The sequence below is a fragment of the Pelmatolapia mariae genome, linkage group LG17, assembly GCF_036321145.2.
Source record: "Pelmatolapia mariae isolate MD_Pm_ZW linkage group LG17, Pm_UMD_F_2, whole genome shotgun sequence".
Taxonomy (NCBI): Eukaryota; Metazoa; Chordata; class Actinopteri; order Cichliformes; family Cichlidae; genus Pelmatolapia; species Pelmatolapia mariae.
Genome location: NC_086242.1, coordinates 978,356 through 1,003,461, shown reverse-complemented (window position 1 = coordinate 1,003,461; position 25,106 = coordinate 978,356). Strand labels below are relative to the sequence as shown.

Here is a 25,106-nt window from a genome sequence, read left to right as displayed (position 1 = left end):
CACGTCACCCACTTTTGAATTAAATGTATAAATGACATGAAATCCTCACCAGATGTTGGAAACAATCTATCCAATCCTCACGTGCACAGAAATCAAACCACAGGTGTCCGTCAATTAAGTTATGTGTAATAATGAGAAGAAAAGACATGGAACAGCAGCTGAGATCTATCAGTAATTAAAAGTCCTGCCAATTAATGCAAATTAATGTCAGTTGGTTCATTTACAACTGATGGCCCACAAAATGTGTCTCATTACCAACGAGTCACCCAAGAAACATCTCATGGTGGGTAAAAACTCCTCAAGACCTTCAAAACCTTAGTGTTGCCAAACATACTGATGGTTCCAGTTACAAATAGTACAAATACACAACCTTCTCTCTGCCCAACCAATCACAGCAGATGGCCCCGCCCCTCCCTGAGCCTGGTTCTGCTGGAGGTTTCTTCCTGTTAAAAGGGAGTTTTTCCTTCCCACTGTCACCAAAGTGCTTGCTCATAGGGGGTCATATGATTGTTGGGCTTTTCTCTGTATTTATTATTGTAGGGTCTACTGTACAATATAAAGCACCTTGAGGCGACTGTTGTTGGGATTTAGTGCTGTATAAATAAAATTGAATTGAATTGAAAATTGAATAAAAATCTGCAGCCATCCACCGGGATGAGGAAGATGAAATAAGGGTGGACGTTTAAGCAAGACGACGATCCCTCGAAAACAGCCAAGGAAACTTAATTGGGTTCAGAGAAATGTTAGAATTGCCCAGCCAATCAGGTGACCCGAATCCCACTGAAACTCCATGGAAAGAACTAAAGACGGGGCCCACAGAGCCCTGAGACTGTTGGTGTGGATGATGGGTCGAAATCACAACACGTGCGATTAGTTTCTCTGTACAGAAGCTGTCGTTGTCATCGGCAACAGTTTTTAAATTTGTATTAAATAAATTTCAGCAAGCATGTTCAATAATTTTTCCCTGTGTCATCTCTCCTCATTATATATAATATTTGGACATCTATGGTTTTATTTCTTTGCATGTGTTGATTGGATGGGGTGTTGTTCAGGGAAGTAAAATACTACTACTACTAATAAAGAAAGTAAATAATAAAGTATTATCAAAGTGTTATGGAAGAGCTTGTCCATCAGAGCGGCTCCACAGTCTGTGGACGACAGAGAGCTTCTGCTGGTCAACTTAAGAAAGTGTATTAACTGTTATTTTAATGTCAAGAGCACAAAAGAAATAAGAGACTACATCATTCTGGTAATTTGTAGAGTCAACGTTAACACATCTGTAACACATCTGTAACACATGCTGGACGCTGAAGTGAAACCATAGAGCGCTGTGTGAGGTGATGAAAAAAATAGAATGAAAGAAAATTCTCATGTATCAGCGAGTCCAGCGGACTCACATCGATGTTGACCGGTTCGATGGTGTTGATGTGCACATTGGGGGCAGAGGATGAACGGTCCCGCTGGCCAAACTGGTTGCGGTGGTCCTCCTCGTTGGGCCGGAAACTGGGCGGGATGGGTATGGATTTGGACGGCGACACAGTGGTGTGGCATATTGATCTGGACAGAAAGCCGTTGGTTAGTACTTCAAACTTCAGACTCTAAATGTTCTGCTGAGGAAACAGAAGGAAAACATCTCCTTTTCGGTATGAGGCTGGAGGACTCACCCAGTGGAGTCGGATGGGGGAAGTGACGGACAGGCCTCAGACACAGGCGTGGTTCCCTCTGAGGAGACCTCCTCCTGGGTGAACGGGTGGTGCTCAAAGAACTTGGACACTAGTAGCAAGCTGCAGAGCACACGCCGAAAACATATGATTCAGGCACAGTTGGAACTGTAACCGTAAACAGGCCAAACAAGCACTAACCCACATCCTTTCACACCGAGCACACTTGTTCTGCAGCCCTTTCATTTGCCTACCACAGGAACCAACGGTGAATTCTGGAGCTTACAGTAACTCGTTTTTATGTAGTCATGACATTTGTCTCTCTTTTTTGTTGCACTTGTTGCACAGAGGTCACTGAGCCAAGCCTGTGGAGCCATAACATCCTTATATCGGCCCAAACTGGTCACAGCAGTGTGCTCCTTCCTGCATTGAACTTACTCGAGCTGGTCGTAGTTGACGCACATGAGAGGAACCTCAGTGCTGCACCGCTGGTGGAACTTGTAGCCACAGGTCTGACAGCGGAAACCCTGGAACAACAACTTTCTGCAGAAGTCACAGAAGGCCAGTGTAAAGAAAGTCTTCCTCACCTGTGGATCAAACAGAGACATACAGACCAGAGTCACCCCGGCTGCACTGAGCACTTCTCAGCCACTACGGGACACTTGGTTTTCTGAAAGTACTTACAAAGTTGTGTGTGGTGAGCGGCACGTTTTCCAACACTTCTACATGCAGCTCTTCCCCCGTCAGCCACGAGATGTCTGTGTCCCAGCCAATAGGCTTCTTCTCTCTGAAACAGGAAGTGGGGAGTATCGGAAACTGTCTACACCTCAGCCAGCCGTTGGTTTAGCCACCGCACCAAGAGCGGTGCAAAACTAACCATGATGGTTTCCAGCAAAAAACCCATACATCCTACTGCTCCACTTTCATCAGTTACAGCAGGACTCATGATACTGTGCGCACTGTATAACCCTCCCCACAGTGTGGGACGTGTACCGTGTACAACAGTGCGGTACAACGCGAGACTGCCTACATCAAAAATGCCCAATGGCCATATGGCGGTCCCAACACATAGGCCTATGAAAAAATTACACCCCAGCTCGCAGATCCACCTTCAGAAGCAATAACCTGACGTCAGCATTTTGTGTATGGCGTTATTGGTGTGTCACATTGTGCTGGAGAAAGTTTGGCCCTCCCATCTTTACGCCGTTGTTTTAGTTCGAGTTAAAGTTTACGGACATTAATTTTGTAGCGATCTGCCATTCCATACATACATCCATCCACCCACTTATATCCGGGCCGGATTGTGGGGCAGCAGCCTAATCAGAGAAGCCCAGACCTCCCTCTCACCAGTCACCTCCTTCAGCTTATCCAGGGGAAATCCAGCTGAGAGATGTAGCCTCTCCAGAGTCTGCCCTGTTGGGACATCCCTGGAACACCTCAGCCAGGAGGCATCCAATGAGATTCCAAGTCCTGGTTCTCTCCTCCTTTCAAAAACAGTGCGTCAAACAGGCAATATAGCAACGGGGGTGGAGAAGTGGCAGAATACAGCGATTAGCTTATCCTTGGCTCTGCACTGCTACCCATTTCTGATTATTGCACATAACCTCTTTGCATGTGTGGATTGGATGGACTGTGCCGTGAGAATTTCACGTCAGTAGCACCTTTACAAATATATTTACTCAGAAAATAGTTTTTTTTGACAAGTGGGCCGGAAGAGTCGGCCACGGACTCTGCATGCACTGGACACACTGATGGAGCACATTCAGGTGTGGCCCATGTTGGACACCATCTGACAACAAACACTCTGCAGGTACGCTCTGAGGACTGCGCTATCCCTGTGATTGTGAGACACATGGCCTCACATTATGTGGCTGTAGCTCAGAAGGTAGAGCTTAACCTCTACTATCTGGAAGGTTGGTGGTTTGATGCCTGGCTGCTCCAGTCTGCATGCCAAATATGCTTCCTATTGGAAGTGCGAATGTTGGAAGGTGCCCAGGTCTAGCGGCTGTGCCCCTCCACTACTGTGCTTGACAGCTGGTATGAGGTCTTTGTGCTGATATGCTGTATGACGTTGTTTCAGAAGTCTTGTGGTTATCCAGATGTAGCTTTAAAAACCTGTGACGTGCTATCATGTTCTTTTTAGAGAGAAGCTTTCCCACGCAGCCCCTCCAAACGTGCCACACTTGTTCTAGTTAGACTGTTATGAACGTTAACTTTAAAGTGCTAACTGAGGCCGATAGTCTAAGCCAGCGGTCCCCAACCCCCGGGCCACAGACCGGTACCGGTTCGTGAGTTGTTTGGTACCGGGCTGCGAGAGTTCAGGCTCGGGTGTGAAATTTACGGTTTCCGGGGTTTTTATCGTTAACTCGGTTTCCCTGGGTCTTTCCCGTGTCGTAGTTGTGTGTCTTATTTTGAAAGAAATAGTTACGCGTTACCGTAGAGACCAGAGGGCGTTAAGGGGCAGAGAGGAGGATGTTACTCTCAATGTTGTTGGCACATTTCAGGAGGACGCTGCTAATAAAGTTACACAATTACACAGTGAATTTGCACTTATTATATTTACAAAATAGCACAGGTTTTGTCTCGGTCGTATCATCTTTTTTGTCGTATTTATCCGCGACACCTTAAAGGCCTGTCTGTGAAAATATTGCCTAACAGAAGTTGGGGACAGCTGGTCTAAGCTGTAGTTCTTGGGTTTGTTTTAAAGTGGTGCACATTCAGACCTCGGGGTAAATTTGCTGAGGTGTCCAATGCCACACACATCTGCACCAGAGCAGCCAACTACTCAAACTTCTGCTTTCACAGAGGCGCTCACACTCACTTCATTTCATGAAGTAGCCGTTAGCTGCTATTTGCTCTCTTAATCATTCAGAAGCAGTAAACAGGTACTTTTTTGTTTTTTCCCAGGACTGTACATTTCATGTGAAGGAGATTCCCAGCTGTTACCAAACTCATTTTCATACTATAGTTCTTATGTCTGCAGATAAAGGCCTGAAGCAAAAAACTGGCTAAACATTAAATTGGAAGTACATCCTGACTGCCAGACAGGGAATCTGCACATGACATCTAAATCAGTCCATTCTTATAATATCTGTAACGAAGAAGCAGAGGTCAAATTAACATAATGTCACAGTGAAGTTGACCCTTTAAACACAAACTGTAATAACTTGTGGTATGGTGAATTCAAGTTTTATGCTAAGAATTAAATCACTAGCACAGTCCTCTCATCTGGCAGCTTCTTCACATCTTTCTCAAACATCTTCGCTGGAAGGAGTCGAGATGTGAAGACGCGAGGAGACGCAGTGACATGAAACACCAACTGATAAGTCTGTGAGACACCTACCCATCCTGTATCCTATAGACCGCACAGCACTCTGGAATGAGTCCTCGCATCATCAAGGCTTTCTTCAGGGAGTCCCTCACAGTCATCCCACAGCGTGCCGGGACCTGAAGGCAGCACAACGACACTCACTGAACTGACACAGAAATGACAGGACGTAACCACACCAGGTTTGGGTTTTACATCTCTCAGCCAGCAGCCACAGGTCATCGTTTCAGGGAAGGCTGGCAGCAGTACTGTAGTATTACATTCAGTCATCTCGCCCGACCTCCGCCGATCGTCAACACTCAGAGAACCAGAACACTGACGACCCAGCTGACGTGGAGGGCTGGGCCTCTCTGGAAGCTTTACTCTGACTTTATGGGTCAGACTAATGCTCTCAGCCTTCGTCTGCATTAAACCACGGCAGACCTGTGAATGCACTTCAACCTCCTAAGACCCAGACTCTCTTGGCATGCATTTTTAGTTTCTCTTTGATATTTGGGCTGATTGAGGCTCGATGAATGTAAAAACAAAGAATTACCTGATTTTTTTTCTTTACCTGATTTTTTTTCTAAGAAAAATAAGAGCCACGTATGAGGATATTCGTTTAATATTTTGATAGAACAGTAGCAGTATAATGTCCTCGTAAGTGGATATCAGGCCCTTGTAGAACAAAATTGAGTATTTTGGTCTAAATAACCCAAAATGGGATGTCCACATATGTGGACGCCAGGCCCTAGGAGGTTAATGACAAACTGAAGTTTTGTGCAGATTTATGCAGAAATCACCACACAAGTCCGTCACAGAGGCTCCTAATTATTCCCAAGCTGAGCCAGACGCTGTCACACAGAACTAAGTTTAGCCAGAGACAGAAAAGAGAAGCACCCATCCTGTACACGTCTGAACGAGTCGATCTGCGGGACTTTTTTATAATAAGCACCGAGCGAGCTTACAAAGAGTTTGTCTTAGTAATAAATTCCAAGTCAGTACATCTTCTTGGCTATAATCTTTAGTCACATTTTACTCTTCAAAGTTAAGAATGCAATGTTTAAATCAAGCCTGATGTTTCCTCAAATGTGCAACAATAATTCAGAGGAAGAGCCAAGCTGATGTCCATGATGGACACCGCCTCTCGCTCCTCCGACCACAGCTGTTACAGCCACGGTGCAGGATGAGCTGCAGGCCTTTATCCCGACAGGAGTCAGACTGAACAATATGCATCTATAATTTTCTTTCTGACCCTTTTTGCTGCTTTAACGAGTGCATTTCTCTGGTGTGGGATTAAGATGCTGAATAGTAAATGGACTGGTTCTGATACATCGCTTTTCTACTCTAGCTCCAACCACGTATTACAATTTGCCTCATTCACCCATTCATACAAGCACTTTTTTTCTACACCCACGTGCTTTTTATCCAACAGTCATACTAACTCTGAGATTCTGGTGACAAACTCAGGGTTAGTATCTGCCCAATGCTCTACTTTCAATTGAATAAAGAATACAAATACATAAAGGGACTTATAATATTTATGCCTTAATGTAAAACCATGTTTTATTTTAAACTAGAGATTTGTATTGCTGTGAGTATCTGACAGCGAGTGAGACAGAGCACTTTGTGCAACCTAAAGTCAAAAAGACTGCACGCCGTCTTTCATCTCTGAGGTTTTATGTATGACAAAATAATAATCACGTGTTCCTCACCATGTTCAGCAACACGTTACATGTTACACTGTATCATCATTAACTCAGCAAAAACTAAGTCAACATGAAAAAGCAGTTTGTGAAAGACCAGATGCAAAGATCACCAATATATTAACTCTGAACATCTAATATCTGCTGCTGCAAATGAAAATCAGCATGGCGCTGGCTTCTCATGAGCCTCGTCGATCAGACTTTTGTGCCTTAAAATCAACATAAGCATCCCGAGAGAGCGGGTCACACATACCACTGTTCGCTGTTTGTTGGGCAGGAAGACCCTGACAATGGGCTTCTGGGGGGAGCGAGGGTTGGCTCGGCTTGTGTCAGTGGGGGTCTGCAGCACAGCCAAAGTGTTTGGGGCCGAGGGGAAAGCCTGAGGCCCCGCACCAACCCCACAACCTCCTATCTTGACTTCCAGAAGGGCTGGTATAGCAGACTGAGAGCAGGAGAAGTCTGCGCTGTTACCGATGGCCTCCAGCAGCTGCTGCTCCCTCTGCTGCAGAGCGTCCAGTTTACTGGTGTACTCCTCATAGGCCTGCCAAAGAAGACACCGTGAGGAACGAACTCAACAGCTTCAACACCTCCAGTGACATTTACGAGGGTCACAGCAAGTTCTGTTCACATAAGCCGAAACGATCTTACCTCTAGATAAATGGAGGGAGGGTTGTGTTCTCCGCCAAACTTGTCCAGGAGAGCCTCCAGATGTTCTTGTGTTAACTTTATCATCTGTTTGATGTTCCAGATCTGCAAGGAAACATGGTAAAAAGTAAATACCTGCACGACTAAAAAACATAACATTATTATACCAGCTTTACCAGGATCAGATAACATGGACACCCCTGGAGATGTACAGATGTAATCAGTAAAAAACAGGAAAAAAGAATAAAGTATTTGGGTTCTTTCTTTCTACTTTTAGGACCTCGGTGAAGTAGCTGGGGACACTGGGGCTGTAGCTCCTTTACTAACAGGTTGGTGTTGGATCGCTGGGTGTTTGGTGACACCTGTGGCACATTTTTGTCACAGGGCTGTATGTGCTGTTTCCTCAGCTTTGTCACCAAGACGAGTAACGGGTCCAAGTAAAACTCGACATACAACAGCCAGAGGGGGGACGTAACAAAACAGAGAGTTTGTTACTGTGCTGAAATAGAATTTTATGGTATTTGTGCTTTTAGTCTTTATTTTTCTGACAGCTTCGTATTTTACACAAATATCTGTACTTTTTACTCAGCCTCGTTACTTTCATGATATTTGAAGAGAGTTATTATTCCACATCTGTGCACGTCTTCAAACTATTCTGAACCTAAACTGGAGGAAAGAACAACACAAGAGCCAACCCTCCATCACCGGCTTATCACGTGCAAAGAGACGAAACGAGCAAAACCAAATAATTTATGCCTCATTTATAGCGCTACACTCAGGGGTTAAAGGTGGGCCAGAACCAGCATTAGGTTCATTACTCAAAAAAAGTCATGTTTACACATTACTCATTACTTTTCTTTAAACCATAGTATGTTACTTAGTTTCTACCATTACTTTTGTCTTTCTCTGTAAAATGACCTGAAATCCATTATTGCATAGTTACCAGATCGCAATATAAAGCTGAGACTACAGACTCACACCAACAAAAATCCTTATGCTAACACACACACATCATTTTTCTTTTGGTTTTTTCATGTATGAACTCAAACCAAACACACAGAGTGAAGATGAACAGAGCTCATCGAGACCTCAGAGCGACCGTTACAGCGATTCTCCTTCACAAACATGAACAGGTTGACATTGATGCTGCGCCGCTGCCCTTGTTACCTGTTGAAGTTCAGTCCAAAGTGCTGCAACTGTGTTAGCAGCATAAGGTAGCCGCTTCTGTCCTGGGTGCAGTTTTACTGTTGCACTTTTAATTGCTCTAAAGCACTAAAGTAGTGACCATATCTACACTTACTTTGACATCGGGCCTGTAGCCCAAGTGTGCGGGACGAAAAGCAGCAAGCTCGATGTTTTTTGTTTTTCCCTCTTTCTACCCACCCAGTGTGCAGATAAGCGAGAATTTTGTTAACACAAGTAGCAACACAATTGTAACTAAAATTACTGAAAAAGTACTCTGTTACTGATTACTGTAATATCTACAAGTTGTTGTTTGAGGCACTTCAGCATCTAGCGAGTGTTGGAGCGGAGAGAGGATGAAGACAGTAACGTGTAAAACACAAAGTAAATACACAAAGTGCTTCAGTGTGTCAGCTAATGCTAATGCTACTGTATTACTCGGACAGACAGAAGTGAGAGCTAATTTCCCCAAGACAGACAGCACAGCAAAGGAAAAGAGAGCTTAGAGTTAAAGGAAAGGACAGCTCAGCCCTACTTTTCTTTATCACTGTTATCCCGACTGTACTCATTATTCTGTTTAGGCATGGACGCAAAGTCATCATCTACAATGCAGGCGACAAAAAGCAGAAATTAGCTTTCGCTGAAAGGTAGATGGTCTATGCCAGGGGTGGGCAATTCCAGGCCTTGAGGGCCGGTGTCCTGCAGGATGGGTCAACACACCTGAATCAAATGATTAGTTCATTACCAGGCCTCTGGAGAACTACAAGACATGTTAAGGGAGTAATTTAGCCATTTGAATCAGCTGTATTGGCTCAAGGACACATCTAAAACCTGCAGGACACCGGCCCTCGAGGCCTGGAGTTGCCCACCCCTGGTCTACGCCTTAGCGTTGGGTGAGGAGCTCAGTAAGTGAAAGAAAATGTTTAACGATGTGAAGTGCTACACATTTATGCAGCATCATTCATGATTGAAGAACGTGAATAATGGTTTAAAACACCTTCCTTATTAGTTTTTTGACATTTTCCATTAAACGGTTCTCAAATGTAACTTAATATCCGAGTGTTTCTTGATTTTAGATTAGTCGTTTAGTCCAGTTTACTTTTCCTCGTTTAGTCGACCAAGTGTCAGGAACAAGGGTGATGTGCAGAGCTGCAGAACAAAACAGAGGGACAAAGCTGATGAGGCATACCATGAAGATATGGGAAAGAGTTGAAGCCAGGTTAAGAAGAGAGGTGTCAATCAGTGCGTAGCAGTATGGTTTCATGCACCGAGTGGAAGAGCACTACAGATGTGACGCTTCACCGAGTCTTTATGGATCAGAGAACGCAGATGATAGCGTGCCAAGAGAGGAGCTGTGGTTCTGCATGAAGAAGTCAAGAGTGGCAGAGAAGTATGTGAGGGTGGTGCAGGACGGGCATAAGGACGGTGAGATTACATCAGGGATCTGCTCTGAGCCCACTCTGGTGTGCAGTGCTAATGGACAGATTAACAGGTGAGGCCAGAGAAGCACCTGTTTGCAGACGACACTCATCTGTAGTGAAAGTAGGAATCCAATATCCTATGAGGTGGAGGAATGCTCTGGAGAGAAGAGATGAAAATCAATAGAAGCATAAGTATAAATACGAGTCGGGCAGGTGGGACAGTGCAGATGCAAGGAGTAGAGACACTGATGGTAGAAGAGTTTAAATATCTGGGGTCAACCATCGAAAGAAGTGAACAGTGCACACGAGGGGTGAAGAAAAGAGTACAGGCAGAGTGGAGGTGAGTGCAGGGGTGAAGTAGGATAGCAGCAAGAGGGAAGCAGACGGTTATAAGATGGTAATGAGACTTGCTATAATGTATGCATGGCTGGGTGTTGTTTGTGGCTGAGCTGCAGAGCAGGGATGGAGCAGTGGGTTCTGGGTGTGGTGAAGGGGAGGCTGACGCCACAACAGGCAATTATGCCTCCCCTATTGAAGTAGGACAGGGAACCTGGAGGAGAGACAGCTGAGCAGAGCACAAAGCAGAGGGCTGACTCAAGTGAGTGCTAGGAAGTGACTTCGCAAGTCACTTCCTTCTTCAATGCCCTGTACCAACACAGAGCAGAGCAGCTACCTGAACGCTACTCCAACAGAGGTCGATTATCTTGTTAATAATTTTACCTCCTCACTACGTACGACTCTGGATACTGTAGCTCCTGTGAAAACTAAGGCCTCAAATCAGAAGTACCTGACTCCGTGGTATAATTCTCAAACACGTAGCCTAAAGCAGATAACTCGTAAGCTGGAGAGGAAATGGCGTGTCACAAATTTAGAGGATCATCATTTAGCCTGGAGAAATAGTTTGCTGCTTTATAAGAAAGCCCTCCGCAAAGCCAGAACATCTTACTATTCATCACTGATTGAAGAAAATAAGAACAACCCCAGGTTTCTCTTCAGCACTGTAGCCAGGCTGACAAACAGTCAGAGCTCTGTTGAGCCAACCATCCCTTTAACGTTAACTAGTAATGACTTCATGAACTTCTTCACAAATAACATTTTAACCATTAGAGAAAAAATGACCAATAATCATCCCACAGATGTAATATTATCTACAGCTACTTTCAGTACCTTTGATATTCATTTAGACTCTTTTTCTCCAATTGATCTTTCTGAGTTAACTTCAATAATTAATTCCTCCAAACCATCAACGTGTCTTTTAGACCCCATTCCTACAAAACTGCTCAAAGAAGTCCTGCCATTAATTAATGCTTCAATCTTAAATATGATCAACCTATCTCTAATAATCAGCTATGTACCACAGGCCTTCAAGCTGGCTGTAGTTAAACCTTTACTCAAAAAGCATCTCTAGACCCAGCTGTCTTAGCTAATTATAGGCCAATCTCCAACCTTCCTTTCATATCAAACATCCTTGAAAGAGTAGTTGTCAAACAGCTAACAGATCATCTGCAGAGGAATGGCTTATTTGAAGAGTTTCAGTCAGGTTTCAGAGCTCATCACAGCACAGAAACAGCTTTAGTGAAGGTTACAAATGATCTTCTTATGGCCTCTGACAGTGGACTCATCTCTGTGCTTGTCCTGCTAGACCTCAATGCAGCGTTCGATACTGTCGACCATAATATCCTATTAGAGCGATTAGAGCACGCTGTAGGTATTACAGGTACTGCACTGCAGTGGTTTGTATCATATCTATCTAATAGACTCCAGTTTGTGCATGTAAATGGAGAGTCCTCTTCACACACTGAGGTTAATTATGGAGTTCCTCAGGGTTCAGTGCTAGGACCAATTCTGTTTATATTATACATGCTTCCCTTAGGCAGCATCATTAGAAGACATAGCATACATTTACACTGCTGTTCTGTCATTGCCTGTTCGCAGCTAGTACTAGCAAAATAAATGCAGTTATTTTGTTTATAGCGGTAATCTGTTCAAGTATTAGTATAACACTAGTCTATTTTTATGTTTGTGAAGTAGGGGCTGGCGATATATCGAATTTACTCGATGTATCGCTGGTTTTTCCATGGCTGAAATCGCTTTATCATAAGCTGTTTGCAAAACACGGTAATTTGACAAACATGCTGTAAAACTATTGTCGCTAAAAGGCAGCAGCGCCACAAATGTATTCCACCAGCTGAAAAGTCATTACCTGCAAAATGAATGTTTAAAACTCTGCATGTGACCGTCTCGCTACGCACCAAAGAACACGTTAAACAAACCACCTGTGACGGTCAGTCGTTTTATAGTCACTATCCAGACTTTTGTGTCTGTAATCTGAGGTCATCACATTTTTTTATTTTATAATTTTTATATGTTATAAATAAAACAGAGCATCCTTTTAAACTTGTTTTATTTTGTCTCGTGAATTCCTGCTTGATGTACTTTTTCGTTGCTGTGATATTTTGTTCGTTAAAGGTTCAGTGTTGACCACAGGAAGAGACTTACTGTCACAGTCATTTGTGGAAAACCTCTGTGTGCAACTGCGGGTAAAATAAAATGGTAAATAAATGGTAAATGGCCTGTATTTATATAGCGCTTTACTAGTCCCTAAGGACCCCAAAGCGCTTTACATATCCAGTCATTCACCCATTCACACACACATTCACACACTGGTTCAATTCATTCAGATTTTTTGTTTTCAACGTCTATTTGAATGAGCATACCAGTGCAGTGTTCGGCACTATATGGTTAAAAATAACATTTAAGGTTATTTACACATATCGTGATATATATCATGTAAAATATCGTGATATCAGATTTTCCTCATATCTCCCGGCCCTCTCAGACAAAACTGTTTTTATTATAGTGGAAGTGTAATGTGATGCATTCAGTTTAGCCGCAGGGTCATGCAGTGGTCATCATGCTATGCTCTATACACTTGACTTTACGCGTGCTAAATTTACACATTTAGAATTATAAATGTAAAACAATACTAATTAACTTGGGGAAATAAAAAAGGCTCAAATCTCTAATAAACAGATAACAAATAAATACATGGTATCCTCTCATTGTCAAAGAAGACAGGCAGAGGAGACGACATGATGCTGATGTCTGGAAAGGAAAGCGGACATTTCTATGTCTTCTCTGATGTCACTGACGATTCTCCACCACAGCGATGCACTTTGACTGCTTTACACTCTTTAGAGTTAGGAGGCGGCTAATCACTTCAAGTCAGGAGATGCTAGAGCGAGATTTCACTTCCAGGCCTGCAGTTAGCTGTTTGATCTGTTTCTGAAACAAAAGTTTGGCTTTCTTAAAAACGCATCGCTGTCCTAACGCTGCCCATGAACAGCTGCTCTATTGCTGAGGATCAATCATTTGGGAAACTGAAGCAATGCCTCCTCTGGCCTCCTCTCTTCCACTCCTTCAAGGTTTTTATGCCACTACTCCACATCTTTGCTCTCCTGTGCTTCGTCGCATTTTGTTGGCCATCTCTGCACTTTGCTTGCCCCCACCTGTCACCTGACCTCTGATCACTGGACAGTTGGTTTCCATCGATAATGTTTTATGGTCCAACTCCTCATACCTTGAAACCAGTACTGTTTGGATTTGGTGCTCTGTGCACACACTAAGTGATGTGAATTGCACTTTTAGAAAAAAGGGAGAGTTTTTAAAGCAAAGCTTTTTATACTAATGTTAAAACAACGGTTCCCCAGCATTAATCAATAATCCATCCTCACCATCTTTTACTTTTCCTCACAGTGTCAAGCTCCGATCCTGCTGCAAACACACAGACCCTGCTCTGAACAGTCTCCCTGATTCTGTTCATCTGGACATGAATCAACTTTTGATTGTGTTCATGGTCCAGATGAACAGAATCAGCTTCCTGGGATTTCCACACCTGGACGATTTTTTACTCTGGTCACACATTAATGACCACATCCTGTAAATATGGACACTTGTGACAGCTGGTTTAGAGGGCGACCATGGTTCAGGGGGTTGGGAAGCTCATCTCGATCCTCCAGCTCTCTCTGTCCTGGTCGTTGTGTCCTTGGGCAAGACACTTTACCCTACCGCCTACTGGTGATGGCCAGAGAGGCCAATGGCACGATATGGCAGCCTCGCTTCTGTCAGTCTGCCCCAGGGCAGCTGTGGCTACAACTGTGGTTTGCCTGCACCAGTGTGTGAATGTGAGAGTGAATGAATAGTGGAATTGTAAAGCGCTTTGGGTGCCTAGAAAAGCGCTATATAAATGCAATCCATTATTGACATGTCTAATTTTGGATGAACAGAATGCAACTGAAAAGCACCATCAAACACCGTCCTAGCTCAAGCTCAGCTCTCATTACTTCAATCACTTTGGGGCTTTGTCCATGTTTCCAATGCACAGCAGGTTCAAACAGGTTCAGATAGTTTCTCCGTCCTACAAAGTCCTGAAAATAATCAGAATGAAGCTAATTCAATAACCAGCCAAACACAAACTTACAGAATTTAGAAATGATTATTTTTAAATAGGGTCAGAAAAGCTATTGTTTACTGATGGTTTATGTTTACACAGCTTGAGACACGCAGGGAAATCCAACATGAAGGTCGTGTTAGGGAATAAAGACTGATTATCTATCCAGCTGCACAGCAGCAGAGTTGGATAATCGATGGATCACAGTTTGCTAACTGTACTGTATAGTTAGCAGTCTTGAATTATCCCAGTGTTCTGGGACGACGTTTAATCCTCTCAGGGTGATGTCCAAACTGAGGCACCAAAATATTCATCCCGGGTTTCCCTTTAAATCTGTAGTTAGAGCCATAAAATCATTTCTGATGATATTTTTAACCAAACATGGAAAATTCTCAGTGAGAGAGAGTAGATGATCCATAAACGACTCAAACCAGCTGATGGAGAACGGTGCAACAGGGACAGGCGAGTTTGCTTTGCAGAGACTTCATCTGCAGTTTTTCATATAAAACAGCGCTGTGTGTGAGGACCAGGGCTCAACACGTCCTGCACCGGATGTTATCTGGAGTTTGAATGACACATGAAAAAAAGCCCCTCTAAAATACACACTGAACCATTTTATGAAGATGCCTAAGAGTTATACCTGAGCTCAGATTTGTGATTATAGAAATTTTAAGAGAAACCAGCAGATGCCGACACACTCAGACCACCACACCGTAGATGCTCCAGAGACTAAAATCCAGAGTCAGCGCAGTCTTTAAATGCTTTTATTTTTAGTCTCTGGTGAGCTCAGGCCCCTGGAGCTCTCACTACAGAGCTGAGCTGCAGTGACAGAGACGTGGACACAGGAACTCTCCAAATGTTCACGCAGGAGTTCTGGACCCTAAAATGGGTGCTGCCAAGCCTGTGACGGATTTCTCATGTTCTGCATGACATAGCAGGGAAATGTGTTCACGTCAGATATGAGCTGCAGTGTTGTTTGTTCCAAACTTTAACACAAAGCTATCCTGCTGTGTGCTGCTGTCGTGGTCCAGCAGGGAGGCCTGTGACCTGCAGAATCAAAGCTAGGCTACGTGGTCAGTGCAGACACCGCTGAGGACACAGCCTGATGCTTTCTGCGTGTGCGTGTGGAGGAGTTGCGGAGATGCTAGTCATATTGTGCCACATTAATAAAAGTAGCATGTGTGGCTAAATCACACCTCAAACACCACAAGCACGACTCGGGCTAGCCTCCAGGTCCACCATCAGCATCCCCGGCAGCAGCCCTCTGAGCGCAGGCCTCGCAGCACCGCTCGCCGTCAAACTTTGTCCGCACCACAATTCCGCACGACTCACCGCGAAGCGCTAAACTGCGTCTTTGTGCTTTGAACAGCGGTGTGTGCGCGCGCGCGTGTGTGCGCGCGTGCTGTTGTCGCAGCAGGCTGCAGATGCTGTGAGGCTGGAGAGCGAAGCGAGCAGGCCCGACACAAACACAGCTCCGCAGCCCGGAGCTTCCCCCGCCACGGAGCCCGGCCCGCGAGCCGGGTGAGCCGGGGCCGCTCGCGTTTCCAGCCCTGCGCCGCAGCCCACCGCCCGGGCTCCAGCCGCCGTTTCCCGAACCTTTCCATCCAATTACCTCCGCTCGGAGCCCGTGTCCCCTGCCCAGCTTCGACCCGCTGCCGTGGGGCTTACCTCCTCATCCTGCGGACCTCCCGGGATCCCCGACGAGCAGGACGAGTCCAGTCCGACGCCCAGCTCGTCCAGGCCCCGCTCCCTGCCCGGCTCCAGCTCCGTAGTGTCTCCGTTAAAGACGGGCGGTGGGGACTCGGCGCTGCTCAACGCCGCCATTTTAAACTGCGAGAAAGTGAGTGGAAAATAATCGAGGAAAACGCAACCCGGTGCTGAGGACAGGAGGGGGAGACAGAGGCACGGGCCAGAGCTCCGGACCTCTTTCGACTGAGTAAAACCGGGAAAAGCAGCCGTTTGAAACGACCACGGAGAGCTTCTTACAGCCTTCCTGCGTCCACCTGCCGCTGGGAGCTTCAGGTGCCCGGTACGCTGAACACGCAGGAGTGCTGCAGGGTAGCAACCCTGGATGACCTGAAGCGTGCCGAGTGCCAGGATTCAGCCCCTCAGTACTCAGCGTGGTAGGAAACACGGGCTTAGCATGAGCGAACCGTGGCTGATTATGAGTGTGCGCCCAGCCACAGTAAAACAAGTCCGCATAAAGATGGCAGTGCAGTGAGAGCCGAACATTAACAACATCTGAATTAAAACTTTTATTCACATGAGGGGCCAAGTCCATTTATTTAGCAGCCTTCTTATAGATCACAAGTGGGGAACTCCAAGTGTCCACGGCCTGCAGGTTCTAGATACCTGAATCAAATCATTAGTTTATAACCAGGCCTCTGGAGAACTTCAAGACATTTAAATCAGCTGTGTTGGATCAAGGACACATCTAAGACCTGCAGGACACGGGCCCTGGAGGCCTGGAGTTCCCCACCCCTGGTTTAGTAACTACCTGCAATAGCAAACCTTTTTCTTAATGTCACGGAAGTCAGAATGCAGTAAATGGATGGGCTGCTACTTAAAGAACACCTTAATACTCAATGTGAGCACTCAAATTCACCCAGTCACACACACTCATAGTGCTTTTATCTGTGCCCAAGTACTGTCCGACACACACACACACACACACACACACACAGTGCATCCATCGGAGTATCTCAGGGTTCAGTATGTTGCCCAATGATACTTCAACTCTTGGACAATAGGAGCTGGCAATCATCCCGATTGGTCGATGACTCCACCGGCCTCAGTATTTCACAAATTGTTTAATGCCCATATATGCTTACGTCAGCAGGTCGACCCAGAAACAGAGATTGTGGATAGCAGCATATGCTGCGTGTTTCCTACATGGAGGGATTTTATCCCCCTCGTCTTGATTTTTCCTCTTTAAAGGCAATAAAACAAAGTTTTGCACCACTCTGCAGATTTATCACATTGACTTTATTGTGAAAAATAAGGGTGTCCACTTCTATACATTTGAGCCGTTCCATCCACAGTCAAGCTATCAGCAGCTAACACTTCCTCCTGGGCTGTTCTACAGAAAGGCATTATTATGTGGTAATAAGATATAAGCACAGCCCCACACACACGTTCAATAACATACACAATTTAACAGAAGTGGGATATGCCCGACTCAGAACGTCCTGTCAGCACAGAAACAAAGGACAGTCCCGACCAGTGGAACGCTCTCAGGACCAGCAGCGCACACCGACCAGCGCAGCCTGCACAGAAACCAAAGAACGTCGAGTCCTGTGCAGCCTCGGGGAGCAGAAGTGTGGCAGTTCACTTCTTCTTGCCTGCTCGCTTCCCCTCTCCTTTTTTTGGCGTCCCTTTTCCTCTTAGTTTCCTCAGACGACGCATCTCCTCCTTGAAGTCTTCATGCTCATCTCTAAAACGAATTAAAGATTTGATTAGACACAGTTTTTACTTTTGCCATATTTACATGCACTTCATCTTATGGATTTCACTGTTTTTCATATGAGATCTCTTCAGAAAGTTATCAAACCATCACTCAGGACTTTCTGGTGAAGCAGAAGAAAGCCACTTTGAATAAGGGTACAGGACATCTCTGCAGCCTTTACCTGCACAGGTATGTAGCATAACAGCTACCCGAGTATATCTGGTGATCCATTTGAACTTTTTGTTTCCCACTGGGGGTGATCACTAAAGGCAGTAAGGGTGTGGAGGCAGCAGAGGGCTGTGAGCTAAACCTGGTGGAGGAATGGTGCAGCTAATTTGCTCTCTCCAGGCTGCTCACTGGTCGTCTGTCACATTCAATGGACTGGTGGACATTAAATGGACACACAATCATACAGTGAAGCAGGTTTATCTAACATTCACACTCTGATGGATGGGTCGGGGGCAACCGGGGTTCAGTGGGACACTTTGACACATGGACATGAGGAGCCGGGGATCGTTTCCTCGACCTCCCAACTGGTAAATGACCCACTCTCCCATCACTCAGCCACCTGAGCCACAACCAGTCACTTAAACACAATGATGTTCTTCATTCTTCTCCACACATCTTGTGCTGTTCTGCTCAAGCTAGTAGTCCTTGTATTTCTTCAGCTTCGCCTTTAGCTCATGCTGGACCCTCCTCAGTGGGAGCCTGACCTGGAAGCTTTAAGCCAGGGGTGGGAACTCCAGGCCTCGAGGGCCGTGTCCTGCAGGTTCTAGATATCACACCTGAATCAAATGATGAGTTCATTACCAGGCCTCTGGAGAACTTCAAGACATGCTGAGGAGGTTATTTAGCCGTTTAAATCAGCTGACACATCTAAAACCTGCAGGACGCCGGCCCTCGAGGCCTGGAGTTGGACACCCCTTATCTGAGCAGTTAAACATGTTTAACTCCTGCAGTGCCTCAGCAGCTTCAAATAGCTAGCCTAATAACTCCAGTGACACTGTACGCTTTAGCAGCATTACCACACAGCAGGTCTCGTCCTCTGTGTTCTAGTGCACACTCAGCTTATTGTTGTCCAGTGAGGCGTGGTTAAAATCCCCACTGGTAACCATGAGACATTTTCCATAATAGAATGAATGATGACACCTCCACATCACATGATCTTTGAATGCAAACAAAGAAACAAAACCCCTGATGAATAATACGGCAAATAATTTGGATACAATCAGTTCAATATCTGGGCCACAGAAACATTTCATCACAAAACAGAATAAATAACGAAAAAAAATGCATATGTAGTAACAAGGTAATTAGTAATTAAGAATAATTAAGTGATTAAAAACTAGTGGGAAGTGTGGGAGTGGCAGGATGTTGTCAGGCTGCATAGCTCCATGGTAGGAAAACCTGCTCCAGTGAGCAGCGACCTGACACTGAGGCAGTGGGTCAGCACGAGGCCAAGGCGACGCTGAAAAACAAGAACTGTCGTTGAGTTACAGTCCAGACATGAACCACACTTTACATTATTAACATTTATGGATAGAACTGAAGATACCGTCCAAATGCCAGAATCAAAGAAAGTAAAAAAACCCTTTTCATGAGACTTACCCATGGTGACCTTTAAAGTACTGCATTCAGCGTCTTATACTTTTGTAAATGAGTCATTTCAGTTTTTAACAAAAAAGCAAAGGAGTCAAAGTACTTTCTGAAGCAACTGCAGTTCACATTTTTCCTCCATTTATAAGTCACTTCAAATTCTTTCTGAAGTAATAAATAGTGGCTGATTAAACTTCAGAGGCACTGACAGAGGCCAAGGCAGAGGGCGGAGCTTGGATTTCTCTCTTGGATTCCGGCCTTCACTTCCTGGTTATCTGTTTTGGTTTCGGAAAAAATGTAACTGCTCCTGCACTGACATACTTATTGTATGTTACAGTGTTTCATGCTGAAGTGTAAATTTCAATTATTTAAAAAATGTATTTCAAACAAAACACATTTTAGCATGCATATTCATATTTGTTTGTTTAATTAGTATGAGCCTCAGTAATCCATTCAGTTCATTATCACACCTACACTGTAATGTAATTACATTTTTTAAAGGGAGAAAATGACAACAGTGGGATTTGTTTTACATTTTTTTGTAAATCCCACAAAAAATGAAAATAAATGTTAATATCAGAAGTCATGAACTTTCAAACTCTTAAAAATGTGTTTCAGCAGCACAACTGTGTAAAAATAAATGAAGCCATTTTTGCTTTTACAAAGGTAAATATGTATTACAGGTGTATTCTACTGTACCTGAACAGACCCATGAACCTGAGCTTCTGGGTCACAGCATAGTAAATCTTGTGGTGTGGGTACCAGTCATACACCTCCTTCCTCTTGGCCATAGGGGGCTCCTGGAACAGCTGGACCACCTTCATAGATTTCGGGTCAGTTGGATGCACAACTTCTCCAAAGATCTGTGAGCTCAGTCTGGCCATCCGCAATGCATAGCTGGACAGGCCTGCCATCACTGATGAGCACAAGAAACATACAGTTTGACATGTGACAAGTTTGGACACGCCTTCTCATTTAATGTTTTTCTTTATTTTTACTACTTTCTACATTGTAGATGCAAACTGAAGACATCAAATATGTCAAACAGGATATATGGAGTTAGAGTTGGGGTTTCTTTGTGGTACAACTTGTCTTATTTGTTTAATCAGCATGAAAGTTACATGAACTTAGCATGTTTAAAAGTATTCTACGTAAGTTTTTCTATGATTGTAAAAGAGCTGGTGATTCATCTTCATGGTAAGAAAGGACTGAAAATTTCGGGCTTTTATTTGGAGGAACAATCAGGTGCTCATGCTTGTCAGGGAACACTGGACCAGCTCTGTATCCTCTCAAAACATTCAAGGGCGTCTGGGTGTTTGCCCAACTAGCCTGTGTGTGTTTTGTGGATTTGGAGCAAGCATTTGGCCGTGTCCCTCGGGATGCTTCCAGAGTAGATCGAGCCTGTTGTTGCAGGGTCCAGTTCCCTTGCAGCCATTGTGAAAGCTTGGTCTGCGCTGCATGCAAAAGGTCAGACTCATTTTCAGTGGGTTTTGGACTCTGCTGTTCTGCTCATAATATTTATGGACAGAAGTTCTAGTTTGCACTCAAGGGCTAATGGTGAGAGTCTAATTCATTACCAGGCCTCTGGAGAAGTTGAAGGCATATTGAGGAGGTCATTTAGCCATTTAAATCAGCTGTGTTGGATCAAGGACACGTCTAAAACCTGCAGGACACCGGCCTTTGAGTCCTAGAGTTCCCCACCCCTGCTCTACACGATGGTTTGGCTTCGCCTTAGAGACAGGGTGAAGAGCTTTGGGTATTCAGGAGGAGCTTGGAGTAGAGCTGTTACTCCACCACATTGAAAGGAGTCAGTTGAGGTGGTTCGGGTATCTGACTAGGATGCCTCCCTGACACCTCCTAGGTAAGGTGTTCTGGGTATGTTTCACTGGGAGGAGACCCCAGGGCAGACCCAGGATACACAGAAGAGTATATTTCTCAGGTTTTTTGGAAACACCTTGGTGTCCCTCCAGGATAGCTAGAGGAGGTGGCTGAAGAGATGGAGCTCTGGGCGTCTCTGGTTAGACTGCTGCACCCGTGACCCAGACAAGTGGCGAAAAATAGATGGATGGATGATCCGTACAGATGTACTTACCAGAATCCAGAAATGACTTTGTTAGCTGTTAAGATCATGCACATTTTAACTCTATGCTGATCCAGCCAGCCTGCAAAGTGGTCAGATATGTACTAATTGAGAAATATAGCTGCATATGACTGGAATGCATACAGCAAGAACTGATTTATTTTCCTAGCACTAATACGCAATATGTAAAGGAAACAATAAAAAGCACAGTGACTATTTCTCCAAAAACATTTAACATACCATGTGCTGTAGTATAGCTAGCCTTCTCCCTGATGCTAATGTAACAACTAGTTATGCCAGCCTGACATTCAAGGTTTAATACAGATCAGCAGGTTTTGGCCTGAACTGGAAAATGCAGTGTTAGCATCTAAATAATCTGAGACATTTGAGTCAGTCGTGTTGATTATTGCTGTAAATTATGAGAAAGTACAATTTTTCCTCTCTCTGCTAAAGGAGCTAATAAAGGAAACATATATGTTGGAGCTGTTTCTTATAGTTTGTAAACTGTATAATATGTTGTATTATTTAATTTAGTCCAGTCTGTTCTTGTCTTGGAGGAACGGCATCATTTCCATAGAAATGAATAAAGTATTCTGATTCTGATTGAAGCACCATTCCTTATCATTTCAAATATTTAACCTATTCTTACTATGACTGCAGGTCACTTCACTCACAGAGCACAGTGAAGTACACACATATCAATAGCTAACAGCCATCTGAGGCAGAAACAACTTAAAACCATAGTAACCCACACCCGGCCAGTTACTAGTTTAACTTAATCTTTCATATTTCAATATTTTCTGAGCTGACAGTGTCTGACCCGTGGGGAATCAAACCAGATTAAAACATAAAGATTCATGTTTACTGCATTAACATAGTTATGCAATAGCATGATTTTCCTATTGCTGTACAGTGACATGAAAAGTAAGACTAAACTACAGAGTCTATGAAGCCTGAACGTTACTGAAAGTGTTTTTCTAATTAAAGCCACCAGATTGTTTTCACGAGAACAGTCTCTTTCCAAAAAATAAATAAAAATCAAAATTTAATTAATTAAAAAAAAGGAATTACTGGCTTTACAACCATGATGTTGGTGTTTTGATGCTGTTCGTTTAAAAATCATAAAACCAAAAAGAATCAATAACACACACAATTCCTAAATGCAGGAAGTGACCCGGAAGTATTTCTAATTATAAAAGAAAACAGCTTCAACGCTTTTTTAATTGCCTCTCTTAACACTGGGGCATCAGCCTTTATGAAAGGAAAGGAGAAAATGCCGTCCCATAATTCTTAGCGAGGACCATCTGACCATTCATGAGAACTGTCAAGAAAACTAACCAAGCAGCGGAGATCGTGCACATTTTAAACATAATTGTATTTTCCAGTTTCCCGTGAATGTTAACGGCAGGCCGGTAAACCCAGGAGTCCGGCGGCGTAGATTTACATAAACTCGCTAAATCCAGATTATAAACTATGTTAACTTATCAAAGTGCGTTCGCGGGTCCGTATAATTCAGTTAGCAAGGTTCGTTGTATTGCAGCTTTAGGAATTATTAGTAATTATATATTAGCACGTTTTTTGTTACTTTGGGTCAGCTGAGATAAATTATAGAGGGAAGCCGACGAAGTGAGTCAGACTGGATCACTGAACAGCAGGTAAATATGAGAACTAGGGTTTCTGATGCTGCAGTCACAGGACGATCTACTAACACTGTTCTATAATGTTTGCACACAGACCCACTTCAGTAAATAATAAGCAGCATTCTGCCAAGAACACGAGGAACCAGCTCGTGTCTGTGAGCTGATGTGAGCAGACGAACAGCTTCATGACAGTGACATTAATTCTTACCGCAACTGCGCACAGCGTTGTTTCCACAATCTGTCTGTAGCCTCTGCTTCAGCTAACAGTTAACAGTAACCTTCACCAGAGACGGTGCATCACGCGTGACACATGCTCCGTGGAGATGATTGGCTTGTTCCTTTTACTTCCTGTTTGTGCGACTCTGTGTGAATTACACATATCTATCATTGGAACAATTAGTGGTTTTTATTACACATATATGTACCCATTAGCCGTCATTAAATTCTCGGAAACACTATCCTAGAAAACACCATCCTAGTCGATATATTCTAATTTATCTACGCATACTGCCAATGCCTTTACGCAATCAAAGAGGAAGTCCGTCCCTCTTAATAGTTCCGTGGATGTGACAGGTATAGGCAAAGTTCCGCTTAAATGCAGCTGTTCGCTTATAAGTGCAGGAGGTGCTGATTTTTTTATTTGGCTTGGTAATAATGAGACGGTGCACGACGAAGCATTTCAAAACAATATTTAGCCCATGTGTTCTGCAGCACATAATTCAATTCAATCAATTACTCTTTACTGACACACTTTATGTCCATCGTTAAAAAAACCAAACTACAAAAAAACACAACATATAAACCTTAATAAAAAAATAAAATATTTGTAAAGCTGTTATAGCTGGTAAGGGTGCACTAGCATCATATTAAATATCCTGTGGATTAAGAATGGGACTCAAGTTTATATTCATGTGCAGACAGATGAATGAATACTTCTGACAACATACTTTAGCAACCCTCTACTCATGTCGAACACTAAAGGTGCTTTCTAAAAGTCTCATTTTGCAGCACTTTTATCTATGCTTAACACTTTTTCTGACACACACACACACACACACACACACACACACACACACACACACACACACACACACACACACACACACACACACACACACACACAAGAATTGGGTTTAATTCGTGCTTATATAAATAAAAAACTGTAAATTCATAATGATATTTTAATGACATTGTTTTGTGACATTTCATTAATACCTTTCTATTCAACATATCTTTGCTATTTACTTTCTTTCTGACTGTCATTCCTTTTCACACAATCGCGAGTGTTTGAGTTCCTGACAGTTAAGTTCCTTGTATTTAGTTATTTGTGTTTTCTCCAGCAATAAAGCTGTTGTTAAGTTCAGTCCAGCTTGAGAGTCCTGTATTTGGGTCCTAAACTGCCTGGTCCACGCAACGTATCATGAGACGTTTAAGGTAGGTGCATGGGACCCATGGCTCAATGCTCTATGGGACCACAGTGCACACATGTGCTTGAACCTGCCATGGTAGTTCTGGCAACAGAGTCGCTTTACTGTAGTCACATTCACTCAGCCAGTCCAGAGTGGAGCACAACCAGCAATAGTGCAGTGTATAGTAGTGTAAGAATGCATGAGACATTGTCATCAGTAGCACACTTGGAAAAGATGCTCTTGCAAACGCTTGTCTAATAGCTGTGTGTTACACAGAACCCTTTTTTATTTACTGTGGTTGAATATGAGTTATTGGATAAAAAACTCATCTACAGTACCAGCATCATCGTTTTGATGTTAGACTGTAAAGGTCTTGGTGACCTGAAGCTGTGGCGTTTTCACATCTGAAAACAGACTTAAATTAAAATGTACCAAAGTAAAGCAAGGCTTTCATGTCAGACAGCCCTGTCGTAAAGCTACTCACCTGTCAAATAATATGTGCATCCAGCCTTTACATTACAGGCATCTTGTGGCTGAAGACAGCTGTGCTTGTTTCATCTCATG

At 43.8% G+C, this 25,106-nt stretch overlaps 2 protein-coding genes across 3 annotated transcripts in view; both read right to left on the bottom strand.

Annotated features, from left to right (window-relative positions):
* braf (B-Raf proto-oncogene, serine/threonine kinase) overlaps positions 1-17,218 on the bottom strand; it is a 32,250-nt gene extending 15,032 nt beyond the window's left edge. For both annotated transcript variants that reach the window (XM_063460139.1, XM_063460137.1), the window contains exons 1-8: positions 16,041-17,218; positions 7,323-7,424; positions 6,928-7,215; positions 5,005-5,108; positions 2,346-2,448; positions 2,100-2,248; positions 1,665-1,784; positions 1,398-1,557 (exon numbers count right to left, since the gene is read on the bottom strand). In XM_063460139.1, coding sequence (XP_063316209.1) covers positions 1,398-1,557; positions 1,665-1,784; positions 2,100-2,248; positions 2,346-2,448; positions 5,005-5,108; positions 6,928-7,215; positions 7,323-7,424; positions 16,041-16,196 — 1,182 coding nt within the window. In that variant the 5' untranslated portion in view covers positions 16,197-17,218. The remainder of the gene's footprint in view (positions 1-1,397; positions 1,558-1,664; positions 1,785-2,099; positions 2,249-2,345; positions 2,449-5,004; positions 5,109-6,927; positions 7,216-7,322; positions 7,425-16,040) is intronic.
* A 118-nt stretch (positions 17,219-17,336) lies between these two features.
* Positions 17,337-23,465, bottom strand: mrps33 (mitochondrial ribosomal protein S33). Its single transcript, XM_063460140.1, has 3 exons — positions 23,342-23,465; positions 20,113-20,329; positions 17,337-17,805 (listed from the first exon to the last, which is right to left on the bottom strand). The coding sequence occupies exons 2-3, from the start codon at positions 20,325-20,327 to the stop codon at positions 17,700-17,702; spliced, it is 321 nt and encodes a 106-aa protein (XP_063316210.1). The 5' UTR covers positions 20,328-20,329; positions 23,342-23,465; the 3' UTR covers positions 17,337-17,699.
* Positions 23,466-25,106: the final 1,641 nt, after the last annotated feature.

Excerpts from the sequence above, each read along its gene's own strand:
- mrps33 (XM_063460140.1), bottom strand. The coding sequence starts at position 20,327 with ATGGCAGGCCTGTCCAGCTATGCATTGCGGATGGCCAGACTGAGCTCA. Across the intron at positions 17,806-20,112 it reads AGGTTCATGGGTCTGTTCAG|AGATGAGCATGAAGACTTCA; the intron begins GTACAGTAGAAT and ends AATTCGTTTTAG.